This window comes from Eremothecium gossypii, chromosome V (assembly GCF_000091025.4).
Source record: "Eremothecium gossypii ATCC 10895 chromosome V, complete sequence".
In the NCBI taxonomy this organism is placed as follows: Eukaryota; Fungi; Ascomycota; class Saccharomycetes; order Saccharomycetales; family Saccharomycetaceae; genus Eremothecium; species Eremothecium gossypii.
In genome coordinates this window covers 1,489,685-1,513,140 of record NC_005786.2, presented here as the reverse complement: position 1 = coordinate 1,513,140, position 23,456 = coordinate 1,489,685, and the positions used below count along the sequence as shown (strand labels likewise).

Sequence of the window (23,456 nt, the reverse complement as noted above, 5' to 3'; positions counted from 1 at the left end):
TGCCCTCGGCTCCATTCTACGCGGTAAATCAGGCGAACGTCCTGTAGAAGTAGCATTTATGCTACTAGTTCGTCCAACGTGCATATCACAGCAGGAGCTGTTACCGCATGCCGTGGGTTCCACCGCATCGATGTGACCCTGCCTACAGTCCGCACTCTGCAGCGCCCGTGAGCGCCCGTGAGCGCCCGTGCTTCGTGGGGTGGGGGTGCACCGCGCTTCGGTAAGCCACCGTTGAAGCTGCTACCGCCGTACATACGGGCTGGGCTTGGCGGCAGGCAAGTGGGCTCGGTTAGCGCAGACCTCCGTACACCGCGGGAGCGGGAGCTGGCGCAGGGGCGGCACGGGACGTCTGTGCATCCCGAAACACCGGCGGCAGCCACCCACACACCAAAGCCAGCGCCGCGAAGCGGACGCTGCATCCGTAAACCACGTAAGGGCGAGGGCCCGCGCTAAATGGCGGGCAGGGGACTAACGGGAGCAGGGCGCGCGCGCTGGAGGCGCTTGCGGAGTGCGAGCGGGAGCGGGAGCGGGAGGAGCGGGCGCTGGAGGTGGAGCGGCAGCGGCGGCTGGGGCCGGTGTACGCGCGGCGCAGCAAGGCGATCGAGGGGATCGCGGGGTTCTGGGGGATCGTGCTGACGCAGCACGGGGAGTTCGCGAACTACGTGCGGGCGGCGGACTGGCGGTACGTGGAGGCGATCCGGCGGGTGGAGGTGGAGTGGGCGGGGGCCGGGGCGTGGGACTTTGCGATCACGGTGGAGTTCGGGGAGGTGGAGGGCAGGCTGCGGGCGCAGAGCGTGAGGAAGCAGTTCACGGTGGGGGAGGACGGGGAAGTGCGGAGCGCGGCGGTGGAGATGGAGTGGCCGAAGCGCTACGACGGGACGTTCTTTGCGTGGTTCCGGTGGACAGGCGAGCGGCCGGGCGAGGAGTTTGCCAACGGCGACGAGCTGGCCAGGCTGTTCAGCGAGGAGCTGTTCCCGTACTGTGTGAGGTACTATGCGGAGGCGCAGAGGGACGTGGAGGAGGAGGAGGAGGAGGAGGAGGAGGAGGAGGATATGTATTGAGTTACACAAAGTACATAGCGCCTAGAACCCGTGGATCTTGATGTTCTTCTTGGGGATCGCCAGCTGCGTGATCAGGAACTCGCAGACCTTGGCTCTCTGGTCGCCCTGCAACTGGATGATCTCGCCCATCTCGTCGTCCTTGACCATGTTGCCGTTGCAGCCAAAGTCCTTCCGCAAGACCTTCAAGATGCGCTTGAGGTCGTACTCCTCGGGGATGCCCTGCACGGTGGTCAACGTTTTTCTGCCGTTTCTCTGCTGGATACGGATGTGGATGTAGTTGGAGGAGGAGGCTTCGTCGTCGCCGGTGTCAGCAAAGGGGTCGAACGACTTGAGGTTTTCGATAGACATGGTGGCGGTGGGGTGTGAGGTAGAAGGTAAGCAGAGAAAATTTTCAGCTGTCCTTTTAAAAGCGCGCACCTCGCGTCTTGGAACGCATTCGCTTATTTGTGAACCATATTCTTATCTGTATAGGTGTTAACCCGCATTTCTCTGCAATTGCCCGTCTTTCTTTGGCGTTGGGACAACGCTTCCTTTCAAACACACTTTCCAGGAACTCCTTTGTTTCCTTGGGTAACACTGTTCTTCTTCGCTGTTTATCTCCTGTTAGTAAGGCAGAGGCTGGGATTACAATGAGACTCGTCACACATACTTCACCTAGCAGAACACTGCAAATCGCCTGGATTGCTTGAGCTGTTTCTTCAATACTTGACATTTGAGTTGTGGGGAGCGAGGAAAGATTGGTTCGATTCAGTTCGTCTCACTTAAAAAAAAAAAAGAAAAAGGAGCGTGCTGCTTTCTTCCTACCACAACCAACCATGACCAGAACTATTAACCTACAGTTACCCAAGAGAACTTCTACCTACTCGTCCAACTTTCTTAAGCCTGCTGGCTGTCCAAAGTATGAGTTTGTAGAAGGTTCAAAGAAGCCAAGCAGACCAAGAAACAAGTTTATCATCATGAGGACAATTTTCCATAACTCCTCATCCAAGATCGTCAGTGCCATATGGAAGCATTCACCCGACCAGTTTCAAAAATACTTCCAACTTCTCGCCGAGTTCGAGCAAAACTGGCACAAGCACAACCACTCCCCTGCTGCTGCCCTCACCGACGCCGAAGCATTCCGCGTCATCGCACGCTCCCTGCACCCCCAGCCCCGCGTGATAAAAAGGCGGCAGCAGAAAAAAAAAGTGAAAATGTTATGTGGTCGTTTTTCAAGGATTGAAGATGTTTTTAGTTCCCTGTAAAGTTCGTTACTCCGGCCCCACCGCCGAATTCCAATCCCTCAACCATATCAGAGGCAGGAAGATTGTTGGTAAAGATATTTTATCCAAATTCCCCGATTCCAACGCTTATTTGGCCCGCCCCGACAACGTGGCAACCCTCAACGCAATCCTCAATTGTGAACGTGACGGCAACGACCAACGGCTCCTTTCTGAGCTCCACAAGTTTCACGAGAATTTAGACCTAAATGATGCCATCCATGCGTCTACGTAATTTGCATCGTGCTGTGTCCGTGTCACTGGCCGCGTCAGTGTGACCCCGTCAGTGTCATCCGCGGCGCCAGTGTCATCCGCGGCGCCAGTGTCATCCGCGGCGCCAGTGTCATCCGCGGCGCCAGTGTCGCGCGCGCGTCAGTGCCCGTGCCGCTTGGCAACAGCTCACCGTTATACATGTACTATCCTAGTGCCACCATACGTGCTCTGTTCCACATACGCAACTCCTTGCTTTATGCGAGGCCCACCCGGCTACCCGTCACTTCCGCGCCAGGCGTCTGCGTCGCTGATGTTAGCACCGTACTAAGTGATACCAAACGCCGCAGCTAAGGATTCCTTCCATAATGCTGATTTATTCAATTTTTGGTAGTTAGGGTAAGCCGCTACTTTAGCTCTAAAGTGTCAGACAAGATATAAAACGTATTGCATATCTTTAAAAGGAAGGACATGTGTATATGCTTCAGTCAAGCAAAACTATTTTTTAGCACTGCTGCTAAATTGTGGTGGGTCTCGTACGCGTTAACTAATACGAGTGTAATGTTTAGGCAAAAATAATGGAAGATAGATGAGGTGTAGAGAGTACAAGCAAACAAATATGTTTTCTATCATCGTCGTGACATAGTTAAATCAAGAGCAAACGCTATATAAGTACCCAATCATCTTACTACTTGTCGGCTACTTTTAAACACACTAACATATGGACGATAGTTAATAAATATAGGCGCCTATTTATCCATTGGATTTTAGAAATATCTCGGATAGTATGCTAGCATTTTTAATTAACGGTTTAGAACTTATTGTATGTTCACCTGCCGGTAACTGTGTCACATAGGTATCGTATACCTGTGAGCTCTAACAAAGTCCTCAAAGATAGAAGACTAAGGAGCGTCAATAATGGCATTTAGAGTTCCCAACTAACGGATATTGCCCGTTTTCTGCCATAAAATCTTAAGTTGGAAAAGTCCCCAAGACATTCAGATTACTAGGCAAATATACGCTCAGGTACTTGTGGCAATTTATAAGGTACAACCAACCTTAAATTTGCCTACCGACGGAAATCGCACATGAAAGTTCGGGAAGAAAAAATAAAATTGGATTCTAGAAGCAATGGTTGCATTCAGAACGCACGCGCAGTCGATGAGCTCGCAAAAAAGTTTTTTTTTTTTTCTGGTTTTGGCTGCATACACTCTGCCAAATAGGTAAAGTTACATATATCTCCAACTTTATTCTGTCGTGATCAGAAGTCCGTACGGTTCTTAAGTAGCACTGCCGAGAAACCAACATAATACATACTATACAAGATATACTCACCATCAGAACAGAAACTTTAGGACATATCGACTTTGTTGCAGTATTACTGCGGCCATGTGTGTGACATACGTTTATTAACTTGGGGTTAAAGCGATCAATTTATACACACCTTAATAGCAATAATTTCCTGCATATTTTCACAGGTCCCCATATATATAGATCAAATAGCGAAGGATTGTGTTTGGACACAGTGAGGCAATTGCATAGAACACCGTCTTGGGTCAAGATTTAGCCCATAATTGAAGATGTTCAAATTTTTACTTCTTCTACTGCCTTTTTTCCTTCATGTCCATTCTTTCTCTGATGAGATGTTTGATACATTGAAATATGTGTCATATCTCACTAACAGCGTTTACTGCGTGAATACTTTAATACTCACTGACCCTTTTCATGACGGTAAGTGGTACATGGAACAACAGGGACTCAACGTAGTTAAAGTTTTTGATCCGGACATGACCCGCGGGCAGTTTTCCTGTTATAGCATGATAGCAATAAATGACACGGCTAAGCAGATTTCGATCATATTTAGAGGGTCGGTAACAATTCAAGATTGGATTGTGGATTTCATTTTTCCTGGGGTTCCATACCAGCCACTTAGTGGCGCTGGAAAGTGTACGGGAGATTGCTTTGTACACTCGGGCGTATATGAGCAATTTAAGTTGGCGTACAACGATATCTATTCCGCGTTTAAGCCAGTACATGATGCTCATCCAGACTATGAGGTAATTATAACTGGCCATTCTCTAGGCGGGGGATACGCGTACTTGATGGCAATTGAGCTGCAATTGTTGGGATACAAACCACTTGTGGTTACATATGGAGGGATGAGGATTGGCGGCGCCGACGTTAACAAGTGGATCGATGGTCTCTTCAACTCTGAAGAAGTTGCGAAGAGGGTCAGAAACAATGAGAGTCCAAGAAATGCATTCTACAGAGTAGTTCAGGAGTTTGATATTGTACCACTTGTCCCACCAGGTCCTGCATATACACATGCCGGTGTGCAATTTACAATCAGAGATGACTCTTCATTCTGGGCTCCAAAATCTGCTGTCACGTTTGAAGGAGCAAACCCTCCTCTCAGGGAAATAATAACCAATATCTTACTCTCGGGAAGGATGTTAGACTTATTACGTGCGGGTTCTCATGTAAAGTATTTCAGACGCCTGGCAATCCCTTGCTTCCAAGATAGCGTCAGCATTGATGGCACTGGCCGTTGAATTTTTTTATATGTAAGTTTATGGCAAAAATCTGTTTCAACTCATAGTATATGTATGGAACATCTGCGCAGATCGTGCATGTGTATTTTTCACGGCCATTGTGCTTGTCGCTCTCTACGAGAATTAGCCAGGAAGTTTTAAAGTAAGGCACGTGATGCTAAAATACCGTGGCTATTATGCTGCCATTTAGAACAGGTTTACTTAAACAAAAGCCCATACCTCATCTCAAGATGACTGCAAGAGCTAGCGCCAAATTTGCTGACTACCTGTGCGATTTTAGCAGTTTTACAAATCACCATTTTTAATTACGTACAGACACATAGTTGCAGCCACCTATTATATTACTCATGGGCTAGACATCTCTGAGTACTCAGAACAATTCCCAGTTGCAAAACAGGACTATAAAGTTACAAATTTGGGATTGGCGTTTATTTCTCGAAGATATTAGGCACATTCAAAGACAGTGAACGAATGTGGTAAAAATCTTCAATCCGGGTTTCCTTTGCGGCCAATTATCTTTCAAAAATTATCGCAGCAGGCAACACTTTTCTAGAAGATCGGGAAAATACTAAGAGGGCGACAACATTTTAGACTGAATTATAAATTTATTATACATCACTGTTTCTTATAGGAGTCAGATCGCAGGACTGGGAAATTCCAGCAGAAATGCTTTGACTATAACTGTATACTAGTTCCAACTATTGTCTAACAATAAATGTTCTGGTTTCGAGAAACCTTCGATGGAGCCAAGCCACACATCAATGATTAGCCTCAGAGGTCGTGAACAACGAAATTTTTTTAAGCTACTCCGTAAGCTATTGTAATTCACTTCTTTTGTCCCGGTTCCTCCCCTGCTAGTCGACAACAAAATTATTTACAGTTGGTGATTAGGTGTATGGCCATACACAGTAATATTATGTTCAATATATCAGAACATATATAAAGCTGGTCTAAAACCCATTTGCAAGCAGGACGCAACCAATGGTACTAGTATTGAATATTTTGTTTTTTACAACCATTTCTAGGCTGTGTTACGCTGTTATGGGGTATATTACATAATATACTAATAAGGCAAGCTGTCCCCCTTTTTTGCAGCACAATATTGTCTCCATGCGGGGAAATAGATCAGAACTAGAATGATATTCCTATTGTTTAAAGTTTTTGGCCGAAGTTCAAAGCTTGATCAGATATACGCGCGGAAGCTGTAAGCGCAATAACCATGGGGTTTATTGCATTATCATAATAAAGAAGCATATTAACAAATGAAATGATATCCGGCTAGTCTTTAAAAGAGCCTAATCCAAGATTTACATTTTTTATTCATCTAGTACTTATCTAGTTATATTACCCTTGGTTGGGGAGAGAAGGTTTGAATTAGTGTAAACTGTTGCTTTTCTCAGATAGTATGTGTCACCGCATAATATTATTTTAAATGGATTAAATGCAATCAAGTGCTTTAGTTACAGTAATTCCGGGTGTGTATCAGCCAATATGCCATATAGTAGAATATATGGCTCGAAACAGGTGTTACGCGCCTAATCTTGGTTTTGAGCCATATTCCTGTTGTGATTTATTTGGAGCGCATTAATTCCTTTATATGCGCCTACGCAAATACCGTGCTGAACCACTAATCAAAGCGGGGGATTGGAGACAGCTTTAAGAAAGAACTTCAACTGATTTTCTTGTAAGATTCGGGAAAACAGGGCCTAGGCTATGAAAAACAGCAATTTGATAGCTGGAATTTCTGATAACCGTGAAAATTTGCAGCATACTATTGTAAAAATAAAATGGCCTACAACGGCTTAAGGGATGCCCCAATATATCAATTTGGAAGGGGATTTGTTGAATGTATCTAAACTCAGTAAGCGTAGTTACGAAGGGACACGTGCTCTCATGAAGGATAAAGAATTGATCTCTTTCTATACTCATATCCAAAAAAACAAACAAAGAAAAACAAACTGTTCACTCCGATTAAGCTGGAGGTTTTAATCACAGCAGTATGTCTTGTATATAACACATATCTACCGGGTGAGATTTTAACTCAATTCAAAGCAACCAAGGCAAAAAAGTTTACAATATAGTTCTGAGGCGCGCATAACTGGGATGAAAACTCGGATCTCGAAGGCCCCTACTAATAACATTAATATCTTCCGCGTACTGTTATAACGAAGCCATACTTGATTGGCTAAGATATGACGCCTATCTCAGCAATTCTATATTTTGCGTGGAAAAACAGTTTGTCCTAGATCCCTTTCATACAGGTCAATATTTTATGCAGAGACAGGGGCTGGACGTTGTAAAGGTCTTTCATCCAGATATGCTAAGAGGCGAAATTTCATGCACGAGTATGATCACAAAAAATGACACAGCCAAACAAATTGCCATTATTTTTAGAGGATCTACAGTGATACAGGATTGGATTATCGATGTTCTATCCACCCCTATTCCATTCATTCTCGCTCCTACCCCCTATCAGCCCGTCAGTGGAGCTGCAAAGTGCCCAGGGAACTGTCTCACGCACACTGGCGTCTACGATCAATTTAAAAAAGCATTTAAGGATATTTATGCTGTTTTTAAGCCGCTAAAAGACACACATCCGGATTATGAGGTGATAGTTACTGGTCTTTCCTTAGGTGGCGGCTATGCTCACTTTATGGGTATTGAGTTGCAACTTCTGGGCTACAAGCCTCATGTTTGCGCCTTTGGATCATTGCGTATAGGCAATAAGGACTTTAACGATTGGGTGGATGATATATTTCAGTCGGAAGACGTATCGAGAAGAATCAGAAATAATGAGATGCCCAGGAACGCATTTTATGTGGTTATGCAGGAATGGGACATTGTATCCATGATACCAGCGGGGCCAACATTCACTCGTTCTGGAGTCGAATTCAAAATCAGAAATGATGAAACGTTTTTCCCCGAAAAGAAGGATATCACATTTGAAGGGGCTAAGCAGCCTTTGAAGGATTTTTTCTCTGAATATGTACTCTCAGGAAGACTCTTGGATGTTCTTCGTACCATTGTGCATCTCAATTATTTCAGACGCCAGGGGTGGCCCTGCTTGCCTGATAGTTCATCTCTGGATGGAAGATGGCATTGACAAGGGATCCTTGGAACTATTAAATATGCTTCCTACGACCACAAAGCAACCAATATGACAGCTTATGTCGACAAGAAGTACGTCATAATAAGAGCTGTAACGCTTTGCTGGTATTATGTACAATATTTTGTTAAAAGCTATTCCGAATGTTGATATTGCTTGAAATCGAATAGTTTTATAATTATGCCAAAATCAAAAGACAGGTTCAACGGGATAACTACAAAGTTGTAACATCTCTAACTAGGAATATCCACAAGTCCGGGTGTAAGTTTGGCTTTATTTAGTACTTCCTAAAATTTTCTAGGTGCAATGTCTGTTTTAAAGTAGTTACTAAATAAGTGTGATTTTATTAGGACGACTATGTCGTTTGCAGCATGCCATTATGTGAATTCGTAAATTGGGGAACTAGAAACACAAATTGAGAGTTTTATACCCTAGTAGAAAGCTTTGAGGATATTTTGCTCCAATAAAAGCCAAAATGGCAGCCACGATGCTGTATTTTTTTGAAAACGTCCATACACCGCCGCCATATTAATACAGCCTAGTATTTTCTATACAGAAAATAAGTCAATAAAATATCTATGCGGATCTGAGGGAGTGTTTAATTCCATATCAATATCGGCCAATTTTGGTATGTATATGTTGGGGTAAACTCATAGCAATATCTTACTGCATCTTACAACTACAGGGATCTATTTTCTATAGACTATATAGCTTCCTTCTTATACCGTATTGATTTGGGCTTTGGATTCCCTTCCTCCCACACGGGACTCCTCACCAGAAGTTTAATCCATAACCATGTGGTTCTCGGTGTGGGCGTTAGTGGTATTTTTTACCACTCCAATATACTGTTATTCCGATGAGATGTTTAGGACGTTGGAGTACGATTCATATCTTTCAAATACTATATACTGCGTGGAAAAACTGTTCCTCTCGGACCCATTCCATAACGGCCAGTATTATATGGAAAAACAGGGCTTAGATCTTGTGAAGGTTTTCCACACGGATATTCTACGCGGTCAAATATCCTGCACCAGTATGATTGCAGTCAACCACACAGCTAAGCAAATTTCAATAATATACAGGGGATCTGTCACTGTTTTTGACTGGATTGTAGACTTTTCTTTTCCTCCTGTTCCATATGAGCCCGCTAGTGGTGCAGGAAAGTGCCCGGGTAATTGTCTTGTCCATATTGCGGTCTACGATCAATTTAAACTGACATTTCATGAGGTTTATTCGGAATTTAAGTCAGTATATGATGCACATCCCGACTACGAGGTCATAGTCACTGGACTTTCGCTTGGTGGTGGCTATGCTTATTTGATGGGTATTGAGATGCAATTAATGGGCTACAAACCGCGTGTTACCACATTTGGAGGAATGAGAGTGGGCAACAAAGAGATGAACAAGTGGGTTGACGAGCTCTTCCAGTCGGAAGAAATTGCGAAGAGAGTCAATAACAATGAGACCCCTCATAATGCGTTCTACAGGGTGGTCCAGGCATTTGACATTGTGCCCCTTGTACCACCAGGGCCCATTTTTAATCAAGCTGGTGTGCAGTTTACAATCAGGGATGACGGCACTTTTCATCCAGCAAAAGAGGCGGTAACATTTGAGGGCGCCAAGCCGCACCTAAAGGAGATTATATCGGATATCCTACTAAATGGGAGATTTCTAGACCTATTGCGCGTTCCAGTGCACGTGAACTATTTGAGACGTATGGGACCGCCTTGTTTACCTGATTCACAAAGCCTTGACGGAAGGTAGCCGTATCTGTAGAAAAAAGGCGATAAAATGCGCATTCCTCCATACAATATCTAGCTTCCTTATTATATTTTCTATGTGAAATTCTCAAATAATCTTCTACTTGAATGTGCAAATTTTTTATACCTTACATGGGGAGCGTCGGACATTGTAGACTATATCACTTCTGCTGCATCGCTACGGAGAGTCGAATAAAGGAAATTACACAGTAAGGCCAATAAGTAATAATCGGCAAGTTCTAGTTGCTTCAAGCCTTTATAGGGAGAGCTTGATGGCTGAAGACTCAATCGTACGATTTAAATGTTTTCTTGACTCAACTAATTTGTTTAACGACAAGTTAACTGATATAATCAAACCATTTCTCTTGAAAACTGGCTCGCTTGATTTGAAGTTACACATATTAAGGTAATAAATAGCTCATAGGAATGACTATGAAACATAACTTGTACTTAAAGCAAGCAAGTAATTACACTGCTCGTCAAGCAGCCTCATAACTATACTATAACGTACAGATTTGAGATTTAGACAAAACACTTCATATAACTATATCGGTCTTATCATAAAAGAAGTTGAAAATAATACTTTAGATGACTGATATTCCCATCCAGCTTATTCTTAACCTCAAAAGCCAATCCGGAACGCTGACGGAATGTCTGCAGCCACTTTGGTGAAGTTCAGCTGCGCTGCAGTTTAGCAAGATCCAACCTCTTGAAACCCCCCATGTCCCTACAGTTCTCTTGATGGACCGCCATTAAACGTTGCGCTTCAAGTGGATCCGCAACTTCTTCGGGCTCTTCCCAAGCAAGATAATCATTTGTATAATTAGCCACATATCCGGGAGGTAGCACACCCAGTCGTTTTCCGTAACCGGTCACCTTGCGCCAGTCCCTGTGGACGTTGTACAAACAGGAAGAGAAATACGCGTAACAGCGCTGATACTGCTTGTAGGAAAGCTCGTTGTTCAACTGTGGTTTGAGCACCAGGTACTCTCTCCACGCTTGCTCAGGTTCGTTCAAAACAAACTCCGTGGACCTCTTGACTGCACGGAGGAAAGAACGGACCTTGTCAGGATTAGCCGCCAAAAATTCATCATTGCATATGTATAGAATAGTGCAGAAGCAGCAACAGCCCAAACATGCCAGTTGGTCAATGCGCATCATCCGCGCGTCCTCTACAGACCGACCAGAGGTTCTGCAATACTCCTCTAGCTCCACCTGCTGCATGCACTCAATACCAATCCCAGCGTCAATTTTACCCTGGATGATATGCTTGGCGACATTCATACCACACCGGACTGCTTTATAGTCTTCGGGGGACATACCATGGTACTTGGTCAGCTCATCTAGTTGGATCTTACCGAACTCACCGACATATCCGACACGCTTCCCCTTGAGAGAGCTGAAAGTATCTGTGACTCCGTTGCCACGCAGGTACAGAACCCCGGTGAACGGCTCATCCAGCAGCGATGCAACAGAAGTGACCGGGAAACCACGTGCCTTAGCGGCCAGCGTATGGATCATCGCCTTTAGGCCCATGTCAACCTTGCCCGCACCGATCAACTCCGTCACGTCGGACGGGTTCGTGGGCTCGAGCAGCGCAATGTCCACACCCTCCTGCTGAAAGTAGCCCTTGGACTGGGCTAGAAAAATCGCAATGTGGTATGGCGCAGGCTGCCAATTCAATAGGAATGAAACTTTGCTAGACATCTTCGGTGCAGTCTCCGCAGCTACACCCCATTGCATCCAGGCTCATCAGCCGCTTTATATACCGCTGGGCCAAAGATGATTGAATACGGTTCGCAGACGGCTACTGGAATACCCGTCGCGCCACAAGCCCGCCACTGGATGCCATGCGCCAATGCGGAAGCCTCCTATGTGACATGTACTAACAGAGCAGCTTCCTTATGCACTTATCGAGCCAAAACCAACATCTGCGGAATCACACTTGACGGAATCCGGCCCCATGCGCAGCTGCTGGAAACACAAATCCAGCAACTAATAGGGCTCAGTGGTATAACGGCCCATCGCTCTCTCAACGCCAGGTCCCTCTCTGGGGAAAACATGTGATCACGTGCTACATATTCAACCCCCGTCTTACCTCATAGCTGCGCATGTCCAGCCTGAGCTGTTCGGAGCCTTCCGTCTTCCGGAGAATCTGAGTGCGTGCTTTAAAGTTCCCCTTCTCCTCGACCAATGGTATCGTCCATTTTACTTCGTTGCTTTTTAAATTTCGTGCATTGTGTTATAGAGGCAGCCTGTAGACTACATGCCTTCGATCTGGCTAATGTCCTTGCAGTATACGGGTCGCCATCGGCATGAAAATTTTTGATGTATAAATTGCGAGATTTTTAGTGGGCGGTCAGGTGCGCTACTACCGGCTGTTTTTGAAGTAGACTTAGTGATAGTTCAGCACTTCTCGAGCTTCACAGCTAATATAGATGTCGACATCATATCAAGTTCCTAACTACTCGCTGTCGGACTACGCCAAGTTTGCCTTGGCTGGTGCCATCGGTTGCGGTGCCACGCACTCTGCGATGGTTCCAATCGACGTGGTCAAGACCAGAATCCAGCTCGAGCCTCTTAAGTACAGCAGCGGTATGGTAGGGTCTTTCCGCAAGATCGTCGGTGAGGAGGGTGCCGCCGCGCTGTTGACCGGGTTTGGCCCAACTCTGCTAGGCTACTCTATGCAGGGTGCGTTCAAGTTCGGGGGTTACGAAGTGTTCAAGAAGGCGTTCGTGGACGCTCTAGGCTACGAGACCGCCTGCCAGTACCGTACTCCTATCTACATCGGTTCTGCCGCGATCGCCGAGTTTTTCGCGGACATCGCACTATGTCCGTTGGAGGCCACGAGAATCAGACTTGTCTCGCAGCCTACTTTCGCCAACGGTCTTGTTGGCGGCTTTGCACGTATCCTTAAAGAGGAGGGTATCGGTTCTTTCTACAACGGTTTCACCCCAATTTTGTTCAAGCAGATTCCATACAACATCGCTAAGTTTGTCGTTTTCGAGCACGCCGCGAACGCCTACTTCGGTCTTGCTGGCAGCAAGGAGAACTTGAGCACCACTGCTGCCACTGGTATTAACTTGCTAGCTGGTTTGACTGCTGGTTTAGCTGCTGCTGTGATTTCCCAGCCTGCCGACACTTTGTTGTCCAAGGTCAACAAGACCAAGAAGGCTCCAGGTCAGTCCACCTTCGGCCTATTGATGCAATTGGCCAAGCAGCTAGGTTTCGTCGGTTCTTTTGCCGGCTTGCCTACTCGTCTCGTGATGGTTGGTACCTTGACCTCGTTGCAGTTCGGTATCTACGGCAAGTTGAAGCAGTCCTTGGGCTGCGGTCCTGCCGTTGAGATCGGCAAGGGCCACTAAGCAGATCTTTCAACCGTTCTACCGGTGTGGGCATGCTGCTAGTGATCTGATCAGGCATGCAACTACCCGTTTGAAGAATGAGATAGATTTTGTTCCTTAAGGTGATAATGACTGACGGGTGAGTATTGAGCTTTGCTGCCGAGTCACCATTTTGGTACGAACTGTACATATCTTTTTTACTCACAAACTAAATATTCGAGCTCTACTGTGATTCTCCGACCTGGCTACGGAGGAACTCCATGTGAGTGTTGCCAGTCGGTTTATCAGTTCCCATTCATATAGGCATCTAATTCAGCATCAAGGTCTTCCAGCGTGGGCTGTGGCGGCTTCTCCTTCTTGGTTGCCCGAGCTTTCCCACGTGGCCGACCTGTTTTGAAGCCGGCTTCTTTCTCAACGTGATCTGTAGAGCGGTTTGTCCTTGTACTGTCAGCGAACCTTCCCTGCTGTTCAAAAATTTCCACTGTTATCTTCGCACCATGTAGCTCGAGGCCATTGTAAAGTTCGACGCACTTGTCCAAGATGCTGTGGTCCTCGAACTCAAACACGGCGCTGCGGCTATCCTCGTGATCGTAAAATTTGCTATACAATGGTTTGGGTAGGTCCTTTAAAAGGTCGTCAATCTCATAGTCGCTCACATCAAGGGGAATGTTTAAAAAACGCACTCTCTGATGTGTAGGCGGAGGAGGCCTTGCGTCTCGCCGGTCCCTGAAACGTGAGCGGCGCGAGGGGCCGTACTCTCGCGCCCGATACGTGCTTTCCCCCAGACCCATGCGTGAAGCTAGTCCATTACGTAAGTCTCGACGGCGATATTGCTATAATAACAATGTAATCGTTAATACTCACGCTCAAGTAACCTTGCGGTGGGTCATGTATCACTTACGGTAGTAGTGCGGTGTGTCTTTTTGCCGTTAGTATCCGATGAAGTTTGGTATCGAGGAGAAAAAGATGTTCATACTTTCTCACCAGTACCCTGGTTCAAGTGTTCGTCAACAGACATTGTCCCTTCCAAACTATCCTGTTTGAAGGGCAAAGGCTGTGTGTCAAGAGCGAAGTTTTCACCATTTTTCCGGAAGGCCTCGGGACAGCGATCGAAAGAAATAGGATATATACGTACACCTTTCTTTAAATATCATTTAAAATATCCTGGAATTTCGATATGTGGCCATACTGGCTCTTCAGCTTCCTTATCCATGAGATAGAAGGAGCAAACTGTGCGAAGGTGCCTTCCACAGTACTTAAGTTTCCGTAAGCAACAAGGAGTCTGTATGCGGCCTCCTCGTTCCGCAGGATAAAGGAAGAGGAGCCGTATTTGTTGTTTAGAACCTCTGCAACAATTGCTAGGATGTCATGGTTGTTCTCTTTTACTACCAACACTGAGTAGTTGTATATTAGGGTAGCTATTGCTACGGCCAGTGATGACTGTTGCTTAGGAGGACAAGTTGGGTGGTCTGCATCAATCAACCCAAATATCGAGTTATACATTGGCGCAGACGACATTAGGTTAACGCCCCAGTCTTTGTTTGCAAAGGCGTTGGTCAGTAGACGTATAGTCAGCATGGTAATGATCGGATTTTTCGAATCAAAGCCACTATCGACAAATGCGCTGATCCCATCGGCGCTCGGTAGGTACCGGACCAACAGACGCATCAGATCATATGCAGGAATCTTTGTAGTCCAAGAAGAGTGAATAATATTTGCATTTGCAAAGAGTAACTCGTAGTTCGAGGGAACGTCCAGTAGTGCCGTAGCGATAGCCGCGAGGTCTTTGTCATCAAATCGGTTTTCTGCCGTATTCAGCTTTGTTATGCCTTTAAAAAGGGCATCTGGGTTGAAGCTATCAAGGGAGAGATATACTGTTACGGGCAATATCCGCCTAGCAGGCCCAGATGCTGACTGTCGAGCTCTATCAGAAGGACCCTGCTGCTCCAAAGTTAGCCCTTGGGAATTCTTTAGAATGAACTCCACGACCTGGTTCTTGTAGCTTACCGGTAAGTCATTTTGAGCAATAAACTTATCTGCCGCATCGTATGGATTGTCATTGGCATTCAAAGCTAGTTTCAATGGCGGCGCACCGTCCTGAATGTCCACGTCAAAGACATAGTCGTACATTTTGCCCTGGAACTCGGTCTTCAGATCACTTCCGGAAGAGCCCACAACATCACCAACCTTTGCCCATTGTCCTCCGGAGAATTGATGTGCTTCGATAACGCCAGATGGTGCTTTGACAACAACCACCTGGCCCTCTGACTTACCTGGTGCCTGTATTGTCTCGTAGGGAGAGAGTTTGGACTCATCGAAATCGATCACTTTGGCATTGATCGCAGTTGACGCCACTGCCTCACGCAGTTGCTCTAGTTCCTCAACAGGCGCGACGCGAGCTGGATCCACCGTGAATATTAGAATTTTACCATCACTGCCGCCAACAACAATATCTCCATTGGGCAGGACGTCCAGGCTCCATAGTGATGTTGCGCAGAGCCGGATCACTTGCCGAACGTGCCCCGACATGTCCCACACTCGCACCGTCTTGTCTTCACCACAACTCACAAGCCCACCGTCCGGTAAGTACTTGACGCAGTACACAAAGCTCTCATGGCCATCAAATGTACGCACCGTCTTGCCGTCGAGCGTATGGACCTTAACTGAGCCATCATTCGAGCAGCTAGCGAAGTGGTGGCCGTCTGGCGCCAATGCCAGATGACGCACCACGTCCGTGTGCACATTGTAGGTCGCCAGGTCTCGCGCGCCATCCCACAACTTGATCGTCTTGTCTGCAGACGCCGTTAGAAACCTGTCATACCCCAACGCAAGAGCGTGCCACACAGTAGCGTTATGTCCACTCAGTGCGCGTTCCTCCGTGCCTTCGCGCCACACCCTCGCAGTCTGGTCCCAACTACTGCTCACCAATTGCCCATCGCGAGCTTCTAGCGCGCAGACGTTACCACTGTGCCCGGCCAGTAGATAGCTCGCATCTTGTACTTCTAACACCAGCGGAGATACTGCGCCAATCACTGCCTCTTGGCCCCCGAAGAAGACCAGTTGTTCATTCTCTTCGTAGCATACTGCGTTGACGTACCTTTCTGTTGAGTGCAGAATGGCCCCTGACCATAATCGGGAATCTGAAGTGTCTCGCGTCCATACACGAACCGTTCCGTCGCGCGAACCACTCGCTATCTGAGTGTCACTTATTGCCACGACACTTTTCACATCCATACTATGCCCGAGCAACGAGCTGCTTAGCTCGTACATCTTACAGCCCACAGCCATCAACACTAGTTTACTTACGCTACCTCGCCACCCAATAAGAGATCTTTTCTGCCTGGCGCGCCTCTTTTGAACATTAAATCAGCCACCCTTTGCCTAGAATGCCCAGCTTGTCCGCGCGGCGCAAATGGATTTGATACCAAGCTGGCCTATTTCTTAGTGATGTATAAACGCGTAGCCTAATACTGGATTCCACAGACTCAAACACCAGCTACCAAGTGACAGACCTCATGCCGGGACCGCTTTTGTACACCAGAGTGGGCGACAGCCTGCTTTTCAAGCCATCTACTACTTCCCAGAGTGAAGCGGTGTTGTCTATCTCGCATCACGATTCGGGCGTGACACTCGTAGACCCCAGCAACTTCCCTAAAGATGGAGAAACTCGCAAGATCGCAGGCCTGATCGGGATATTACATTTGCGCAATAGTCGCGTGGTGCTAACGGCGGACCGCGTGGAGGTGGTGGGAAACCTGGGTGCCCATTCTCTTTTCAAAGTGACGGCGCACTCTTTGGTGCTGGTCAACACCAGTATCCGGCCATCTGCAGAGGACAACCAGTATCTTGCGCTACTGCGCGACCACCTCGCGAAGGCAACGCTGTACTATTCGTACACGTATGACTTGACGCACTCTGTGCAGCGCAACGAAGGGTTGGGGCCAGCCTCGTGGCGCACTGCAGACACGCGGTTCTTCTGGAACTACTATGCCACAGAGCCGCTGCGAAACCTGGCGGAGGAAAACGCTCTGGCGAACGAGTTCGTTCTGCCGCTAATCTACGGCTACGTCAAAGTGGTAGACACTGTGTTGCAGAGTACGCCAGTTAGTGTGGGTCTGATCACGCGCCGGAGCAGATTCAGGGCGGGTACAAGATACTTCAGGCGCGGTGCTGATGCGGACGGGAATGTTGCGAACTTCAACGAGACGGAGCAGGTACTGCTGGTGCCCCAGCGCGACTCTGGCCGTACACACTGGATCTCGTTCCTGCAGACCAGAGGCTCCGTGCCAGTCTACTGGGCGGAAGTCAACAACCTGAAGTACAAGCCTGATCTGATGTTGAGCGACACGGGTTCTCTAGATGCCTGCGCCAAGCACTTTTCAGAGCAGAAGAAGCTGTACGGCGATAACTACCTGGTGAACCTGGTAAACCAGAAGGGCTATGAGTTGCCGGTCAAGGAATCCTACGAGAGTTCTGTCGCAACGCTGAATGACCCGCACTTGCACTACGTCTACTTTGACTTCCATCATGAGTGCCGCAAAATGCAGTGGCATCGGATCAACGTGCTAGTCGAGCAACTACGGCAGATGGGACTGGACAGCATGGATGTATTCCACAAGGTTACGAGTGCAGAAGGTGACACGGAAACTGTTGTTTCCAAGCAGAAGTCCGTCGTCCGTACCAACTGCATGGACTGCCTGGACAGAACGAACGTCGTGCAATCAGTATTGGCGGGGTGGGTGCTCCAGCAGCAATTGGAGAACGCCTCGGTACTCCCTGCAGGTGTTTCATGGAAGGAGGACTCCACACTGCTCAATGAGTTCCAAAACTTTTGGGCTGATAACGCGGATGCCATCAGCAAGGCTTATTCTGGAACTGGCGCGCTGAAGACAGACTTCACACGTACCGGCAAGCGCACCTACATGGGGGCTTTCCAAGATTTCGTCAATTCTGTGTCTCGGTACTATCAGAACAACTGCACCGACGGACCAAGGCAAGACAGTTATGATTTGTTCTTAGGAAACTTCAGGCCCTACCACACTTCTGTACCCTCTCCGTTCATTGACAAGAGACCTCTATTTATCCAGCTCTTGCCAACTATCATCTATGCTGCGCTGACCGTGATAGCCGCCACGGTTTTCTTCCCAAAGGGTCATTTCTTGAACCGCAAGAACCTACAGTTTTTCATTGGCTCATCATTGGTAGCACTATTCGCCCTTCGTGTCATTTTCATTAACGGAATGCAGTACGTCAACTGGCCGAAACTGACCGATCTTGGATTCGTCGTTGCTGTGCAGACCCACAACAAAGAACAGGTATTCAAAGGAATTCAATACAGACCAAGTTCACACTTTGTTAAACCTCCTCTACTGAAGCGCGACTAGTCGCTTGTCGCTTTTTGCTATCACACCTGATGGTACGGTTTATTCACTATAAGTGGTATTCATATTTTATATAACTTTCACTGAACTAGTCTCTGAACAAATTCGCCGACGTTGTCTGCTCTCATCAGGGCCTCTCCAACCAGCAGGCCTTGCACGCCCTCCTCGCGATAGCGGGCCGCATCCTGTGGCCCACTAATCCCGGAAAGTGCCAACAGCAGCGTGCCGGCCGGGACGTGGTGAACAAGACTGCTGGTGGTATCAAGGTCGACCGAGAAGGAGTTCAGGTCGCGATTGTTAACGCCAATAACGCGCGGCTTTAGCATCAAGGCACGATCGAGCTCCTCGCGATTGCTGACCTCCACAAGCGGCTCTAACCCCATCTCCTGTGTGGCATAAAGATACAGGTCCTCGAGCTGCGGCTGCGTCAACATCTTTACAATCAAGAGCACACTGTCAGCGCCCGCAAGCCGCGCCTCCAAGATCTGGTAACGACTAAATAAGAAGTCCTTACGCAGCAACGCCGGCCGCGTCTCGGCAGTGTAGTGTCTCTCAAGTGCGCGTCTGGCACTAGTTAGGTCTTGCAGGTTGCCTTTGAACCAGTGCGGCTCGGTAAGCACCGAGATGGCGGAAACTCCCGCCTCCGCATATGCAAGCGCCTGTTCTGCTGCAAGCGCCTCGCTAATATTGCCACGCGACGGAGACGCACGTTTTATCTCGGCTACCACAGCCAGCCGCGGGGCGTCCCGCGCCAGCCGCTCATGGAAGTCCACCACGCCCGGCAGAACCCCCAATCGAAAGCTCGCCTCCAGGTCCGCCATACCAGTTCCCGGCATAGCCATCTGCGCTGCCACGTCCTCCTGTCGTTGAGCGTATATCTCGCTCAGCACAGAGCCCGCGCCTGCCCGCAGCTGGAGCTTGTCGTTCTCAGCCCACGTACCGCCTTCCAGCGCTAGCATGTTGCGCACCATTAGCTGCCCGTGGTCCGTCAGAATCGACTCCGGGTGGAACTGCACACCCTCCACGGTGTACTTGCGGTGCCGCACGCCCATAACCACGCCTGTCTCCGTGCGCGCCGTCACCTCCAGCTCCGCCGGCAACGTTGACGCCAGTCCAGCCAGCGAGTGGTACCGTGTCACTGCCACGGCCTGGGGTACCCCCTGGAAGAGCCCGCGCCCGTCGTGACGCAGCTCCGACGTCTTGCCGTGCACGATCTCTCCCGCGCTCTCCACGCGCCCGCCGAACGCCTCGTAAATGCACTGCTGCCCCATACACACCCCCACAACCGGTACTCGGCCCGCAAAGTGACGTATACACTCCTGCGAAATGCCTGCGTCGCGCGCAGGGTGGCCCGGCCCAGGCGAGATAACCACCACATCCGGTTCCAGCTCGGCTACCTCCGCCACGCTGATCTTGTCATTCCTGTGTACCTCCACGGCAGCGCCGCTGCGGCACAGGTACTCGTACAGGTTCCACGTGAACGAGTCGTAGTTGTCAATCAACACCACGCGCTTGCCCATCCTTGTCCGCCCGTCGCTGCCGCGCCGCGTTCCGCACCTACATATATACACAACGGTGACTCACCGCCCGCCGAACGGCCGAAGTAAGTCCTACGTCGCCGCCGCGCCGCCACCGCGCGACCGCCTCCACGCCGCCACTGCCGCGCTGCCGCCAACGCCTGCCGGCCTTCGACGAGCAGCCGAACAGCTAGCTGTACAAAAAGAGAAAAAATTGACGCGAGCGGTTGAATTTAAGCGAACGAAATCCAAGTTACACGCTATTCACATTACCGCCCCCCTACCCTTAGTGAACAGGTTAGTCCACAAGGCGAGTTTACAGAGCCGAGTAGCCGCAGAGAAGCGCATAAGACGCAAACAGCATGTCCAGTATCATCGAGGCCTCAGCCGCGCTCAGGAAGAGAAAGCACCTGAAGAGGGGCATTCAGTTCACCCTTATGGTGGTCGGGCAGTCCGGTTCAGGAAGATCGACGTTCATCAACACGTTGTGCGGGCAGGAAGTGGTGGAGACGTCGACGACCGTGATGCTGCCCAACGACGACGCGACGCAGATTGATGTGCAGCTGCGCGAGGAAACGGTGGAGCTGGAGGACGACGAGGGCGTCAAGATCCAGTTGACTATTATCGACACGCCGGGGTTCGGGGACTCGTTGGACAACTCCCCGTCCTTCAACATGATCTCGGATTACATAAGGCACCAGTACGACGAAATCCTTTTGGAGGAGAGTCGGGTGCGGCGGAACCCGCGGTTCAAGGACGGGCGCGTGCACTGCTGTCTCTACCTCATCAATCCTACCGGGCACGGGCTTAAGGAAATCGACGTGGAGTTCATGAGGCAGCTCGGCCCGCTTGTGAACGTGATTCCGGTGATCAGTAAGTCGGACTCGTTGACCCCGGATGAGTTAAAGCTCAACAAGAAGCTAATCATGGAGGATATTGACTACTACAACCTTCCGATCTATAGTTTTCCGTTTGACCAGGACGTGGTGAGCGATGAGGACTACGAGACGAACACGTACTTGCGCTCGCTACTTCCTTTCTCGATCATTGGCTCCAATGAGACCTTCGAGACGGCTGAAGGTGGCGTTATACACGGACGCCGGTATCCTTGGGGGACCATAGATGTGGAGGACCCGGTGGTATCGGACTTCTGTGTTCTTCGGAATGCACTTTTGATTTCGCACTTGAACGACTTGAAGGACTACACCCATGAACTACTCTACGAACGCTACAGAACAGAGGCATTGTCTGGTGATATGCTGACTGCCAGCAGTGTCTCGTCAAAGCTGATGAACAATGGGTCTACGGAATTTATCAGCTCACCAGCTCTTTCCGGGACTGGCTCAGATTCAGCACGCGTGAGCGGCCAGGAGGCGGAGTCGCGCAACAGCACGAAGCAGTCTTCTAACCAAGATACATACTTGGCACGGGAAGAGCAGATCAGGCTAGAGGAAAAGAGATTGAAGGCATTTGAAGAGCGTGTTCAGCAGGAATTGCTATCGAAGAGGCAAGAGTTATTACGGAGAGAGCAAGAATTAAGAGAGATCGAGGAACGTCTGGAAAAAGAAGCCAAAACCAAGCAGGAAATTGAGGATTAAAATTCATTGATGTGACCTTTTACACGAAGCAAGAAAAGAATGGCTGAAACATGTGAGCATCATACGCTAGTTAATTAACATGACATATTGCGCGAAGGTATCGTGATATGTTCCAGTAAAAAATATTAACGTACCCATAATTCATTTATACATATGCTAAGTAGGCAACCGATAATACCACATGCAAGCAGCGAGAGGGACAGCGATTCCTCGAGGTGATTCCACAATCATATTGATTTACTTCATCAAGACTCGCCTCGAGAAAGACACGGTTACGTAAAGTCAGAAATTAGAAAGGGAAAAAAAAAAAGCTGAGCTAGTGTTAGTCTTCCAGGATGCCTAAGTACAGCCGCCGGCTAAAACGAAACCCAATATTGTATCACATAATTGGTATTCTGGAGTTTGGGCCTAGTAGGGATTCTACGTAATTCACCATCCGTAACATGCGTTGACCATGTACCGATTTTCAGAGAATGCTGGTGCTGGTACAATAACAGCTAGACATGAGTAGACCAGACCGTATGCGAAAGCGCCTTAAATGGGACGACATTCGTTTACTTCAGTAAAATCGTCGTCCATCGGGGTTTAGAGATGCAATTAGAACCAAATTCTTAATAAGCAGGATTCTATGCTGATTCAAGCGCTGTAAACACCTATTATATCAGTCTTGCAGGTTATAGCTATTCTGAATTCGCGCATTAATTAAGATGTTTTTGGGACGTTGGAGAACTCAAATGTAACTGTTGTGTACGCATTCCAGCTTCTTTGGCTGGACCATTGACACAGGGGCATGCATGTACTTCAGGTAATGGGTTACGTCACATGAAGCACTTTTCGCTAGGGGCATAAAAGCATATATTCAACAGTGGAAAAACAGTATGAGTTTTCCTTCGTAAAACTGCATCATTCTTTTGTACAATTTGCCGCCGAGCAATGGGCATGCGCCAAAAATAAAACTAGCAGCACTAAAAGTAATTGCCCCTGGTTGAGTTGACTATTTGCGAGCGCTTCATGGGCAGTATTTCCATTATCCGACCCCTTTGTTTCCTCGGAATCATCAGAAGCTTCAGTTTAAAGAAGGAACGGCAGTGCCCGAAGTGCCAAGATCAGATATTGTCCTAAAACAGTTTCTTGTATACGCTCTACTAGTAAAAGCAATTTCCATCGGTCAGAATTCGCAGTACCCCAGTGCTCGAAGCACTTTCCCCAGTCTTATACTTCGTATGCTATGCAGTGTGTGCTCTTAATATCATAGCACATAGTAACCTGGAACTGCGATCGATCTCCACCCCCACTATACCAACTAGGGAGTAGGGCTGAGATTTTGATGTTGCGTTAAGGCACAACTGCCAAAATTCATCTTAACTCAAGCTAAAATAACTACTCTTATTAGCGTGCCTAGCTGATTTGGGGTCTACTTCCTGCTTATATACTTTGGCTTAAATCAGGTTTGCATATCTACCGCCAAACTTTGTCTTCACATATTCATTACAATAGTATTCTGCAACGATAGATTCGGAAATTGGTTACCCATCTGGGCTGGTTGCTGAAATTCACTGCTAGACGGTAAACCATTTTCTTTTCAGTAACTTAGTTCTTTTTTGATGATGTTTTTTAGTTTATAACGATAGTCATCTTTTTCGGAGGGGGGTGGGTTTTATACACGTA

At 48.0% G+C, this 23,456-nt stretch overlaps 15 protein-coding genes across 15 annotated transcripts; 9 read left to right on the top strand and 6 right to left on the bottom strand.

Moving 5' to 3' along the window:
- Positions 1-107: 107 nt before the first annotated feature.
- AGOS_AER458C (AER458Cp) lies at positions 108-1,061 on the top strand (the record flags this gene model as incomplete). Its single annotated transcript, NM_210667.2, has 2 exons — positions 108-220; positions 482-1,061. 2 exons carry the CDS (start codon positions 108-110, stop codon positions 1,059-1,061), a joined length of 693 nt encoding a protein of 230 aa, NP_985313.2.
- A 21-nt stretch (positions 1,062-1,082) lies between these two features.
- Positions 1,083-1,409, bottom strand: AGOS_AER457W (AER457Wp; the record flags this gene model as incomplete). The annotated part of the gene is made up of 1 exon (NM_210666.1): positions 1,083-1,409. The coding sequence occupies one exon, from the start codon at positions 1,407-1,409 to the stop codon at positions 1,083-1,085; it is 327 nt and encodes a 108-aa protein (NP_985312.1).
- A 55-nt stretch (positions 1,410-1,464) lies between these two features.
- AGOS_AER456W (homeobox domain-containing protein) lies at positions 1,465-1,773 on the bottom strand (the record flags this gene model as incomplete). The annotated part of the gene is made up of 2 exons (NM_210665.2): positions 1,465-1,650; positions 1,711-1,773. 2 exons carry the CDS (start codon positions 1,771-1,773, stop codon positions 1,465-1,467), a joined length of 249 nt encoding a protein of 82 aa, NP_985311.2.
- Positions 1,774-1,876: 103 nt separating this feature from the next.
- On the top strand, positions 1,877-2,305 carry AGOS_AER455C (AER455Cp; the record flags this gene model as incomplete). Its single annotated transcript, NM_210664.1, has 1 exon — positions 1,877-2,305. One exon carries the CDS (start codon positions 1,877-1,879, stop codon positions 2,303-2,305), a length of 429 nt encoding a protein of 142 aa, NP_985310.1.
- On the top strand, positions 2,286-2,555 carry AGOS_AER455CA (AER455C-Ap; the record flags this gene model as incomplete). Its single annotated transcript, NM_001355333.1, has 1 exon — positions 2,286-2,555. One exon carries the CDS (start codon positions 2,286-2,288, stop codon positions 2,553-2,555), a length of 270 nt encoding a protein of 89 aa, NP_001342275.1.
- Positions 2,556-4,110: 1,555 nt separating this feature from the next.
- On the top strand, positions 4,111-5,082 carry AGOS_AER454C (lipase family protein; the record flags this gene model as incomplete). The annotated part of the gene is made up of 1 exon (NM_210663.1): positions 4,111-5,082. One exon carries the CDS (start codon positions 4,111-4,113, stop codon positions 5,080-5,082), a length of 972 nt encoding a protein of 323 aa, NP_985309.1.
- A 2,272-nt stretch (positions 5,083-7,354) lies between these two features.
- AGOS_AER453C (lipase family protein) lies at positions 7,355-8,185 on the top strand (the record flags this gene model as incomplete). The annotated part of the gene is made up of 1 exon (NM_210662.1): positions 7,355-8,185. The coding sequence occupies one exon, from the start codon at positions 7,355-7,357 to the stop codon at positions 8,183-8,185; it is 831 nt and encodes a 276-aa protein (NP_985308.1).
- Positions 8,186-8,983: 798 nt separating this feature from the next.
- Positions 8,984-9,952, top strand: AGOS_AER452C (lipase family protein; the record flags this gene model as incomplete). Its single annotated transcript, NM_210661.2, has 1 exon — positions 8,984-9,952. The coding sequence occupies one exon, from the start codon at positions 8,984-8,986 to the stop codon at positions 9,950-9,952; it is 969 nt and encodes a 322-aa protein (NP_985307.1).
- Positions 9,953-10,623: 671 nt separating this feature from the next.
- AGOS_AER451W (NMT1/THI5 family protein) lies at positions 10,624-11,691 on the bottom strand (the record flags this gene model as incomplete). Its single annotated transcript, NM_210660.1, has 1 exon — positions 10,624-11,691. One exon carries the CDS (start codon positions 11,689-11,691, stop codon positions 10,624-10,626), a length of 1,068 nt encoding a protein of 355 aa, NP_985306.1.
- Positions 11,692-12,386: 695 nt separating this feature from the next.
- MIR1 (Mir1p) lies at positions 12,387-13,313 on the top strand (the record flags this gene model as incomplete). Its single annotated transcript, NM_210659.1, has 1 exon — positions 12,387-13,313. The coding sequence occupies one exon, from the start codon at positions 12,387-12,389 to the stop codon at positions 13,311-13,313; it is 927 nt and encodes a 308-aa protein (NP_985305.1).
- Positions 13,314-13,576: 263 nt separating this feature from the next.
- Positions 13,577-14,310, bottom strand: YRA2 (Yra2p; the record flags this gene model as incomplete). Its single annotated transcript, NM_210658.2, has 2 exons — positions 13,577-14,125; positions 14,269-14,310. 2 exons carry the CDS (start codon positions 14,308-14,310, stop codon positions 13,577-13,579), a joined length of 591 nt encoding a protein of 196 aa, NP_985304.2.
- Positions 14,311-14,435: 125 nt separating this feature from the next.
- On the bottom strand, positions 14,436-16,580 carry DOA1 (Doa1p; the record flags this gene model as incomplete). Its single annotated transcript, NM_210657.2, has 1 exon — positions 14,436-16,580. One exon carries the CDS (start codon positions 16,578-16,580, stop codon positions 14,436-14,438), a length of 2,145 nt encoding a protein of 714 aa, NP_985303.2.
- Positions 16,581-16,807: 227 nt separating this feature from the next.
- Positions 16,808-18,676, top strand: SAC1 (phosphatidylinositol-3-phosphatase SAC1; the record flags this gene model as incomplete). Its single annotated transcript, NM_210656.1, has 1 exon — positions 16,808-18,676. The coding sequence occupies one exon, from the start codon at positions 16,808-16,810 to the stop codon at positions 18,674-18,676; it is 1,869 nt and encodes a 622-aa protein (NP_985302.1).
- A 77-nt stretch (positions 18,677-18,753) lies between these two features.
- On the bottom strand, positions 18,754-20,193 carry TRP3 (bifunctional anthranilate synthase/indole-3-glycerol-phosphate synthase; the record flags this gene model as incomplete). The annotated part of the gene is made up of 1 exon (NM_210655.1): positions 18,754-20,193. The coding sequence occupies one exon, from the start codon at positions 20,191-20,193 to the stop codon at positions 18,754-18,756; it is 1,440 nt and encodes a 479-aa protein (NP_985301.1).
- Positions 20,194-20,552: 359 nt separating this feature from the next.
- Positions 20,553-21,788, top strand: AGOS_AER445C (septin family protein; the record flags this gene model as incomplete). The annotated part of the gene is made up of 1 exon (NM_210654.1): positions 20,553-21,788. One exon carries the CDS (start codon positions 20,553-20,555, stop codon positions 21,786-21,788), a length of 1,236 nt encoding a protein of 411 aa, NP_985300.1.
- Between the last annotated feature and the right edge of the window lie 1,668 nt (positions 21,789-23,456).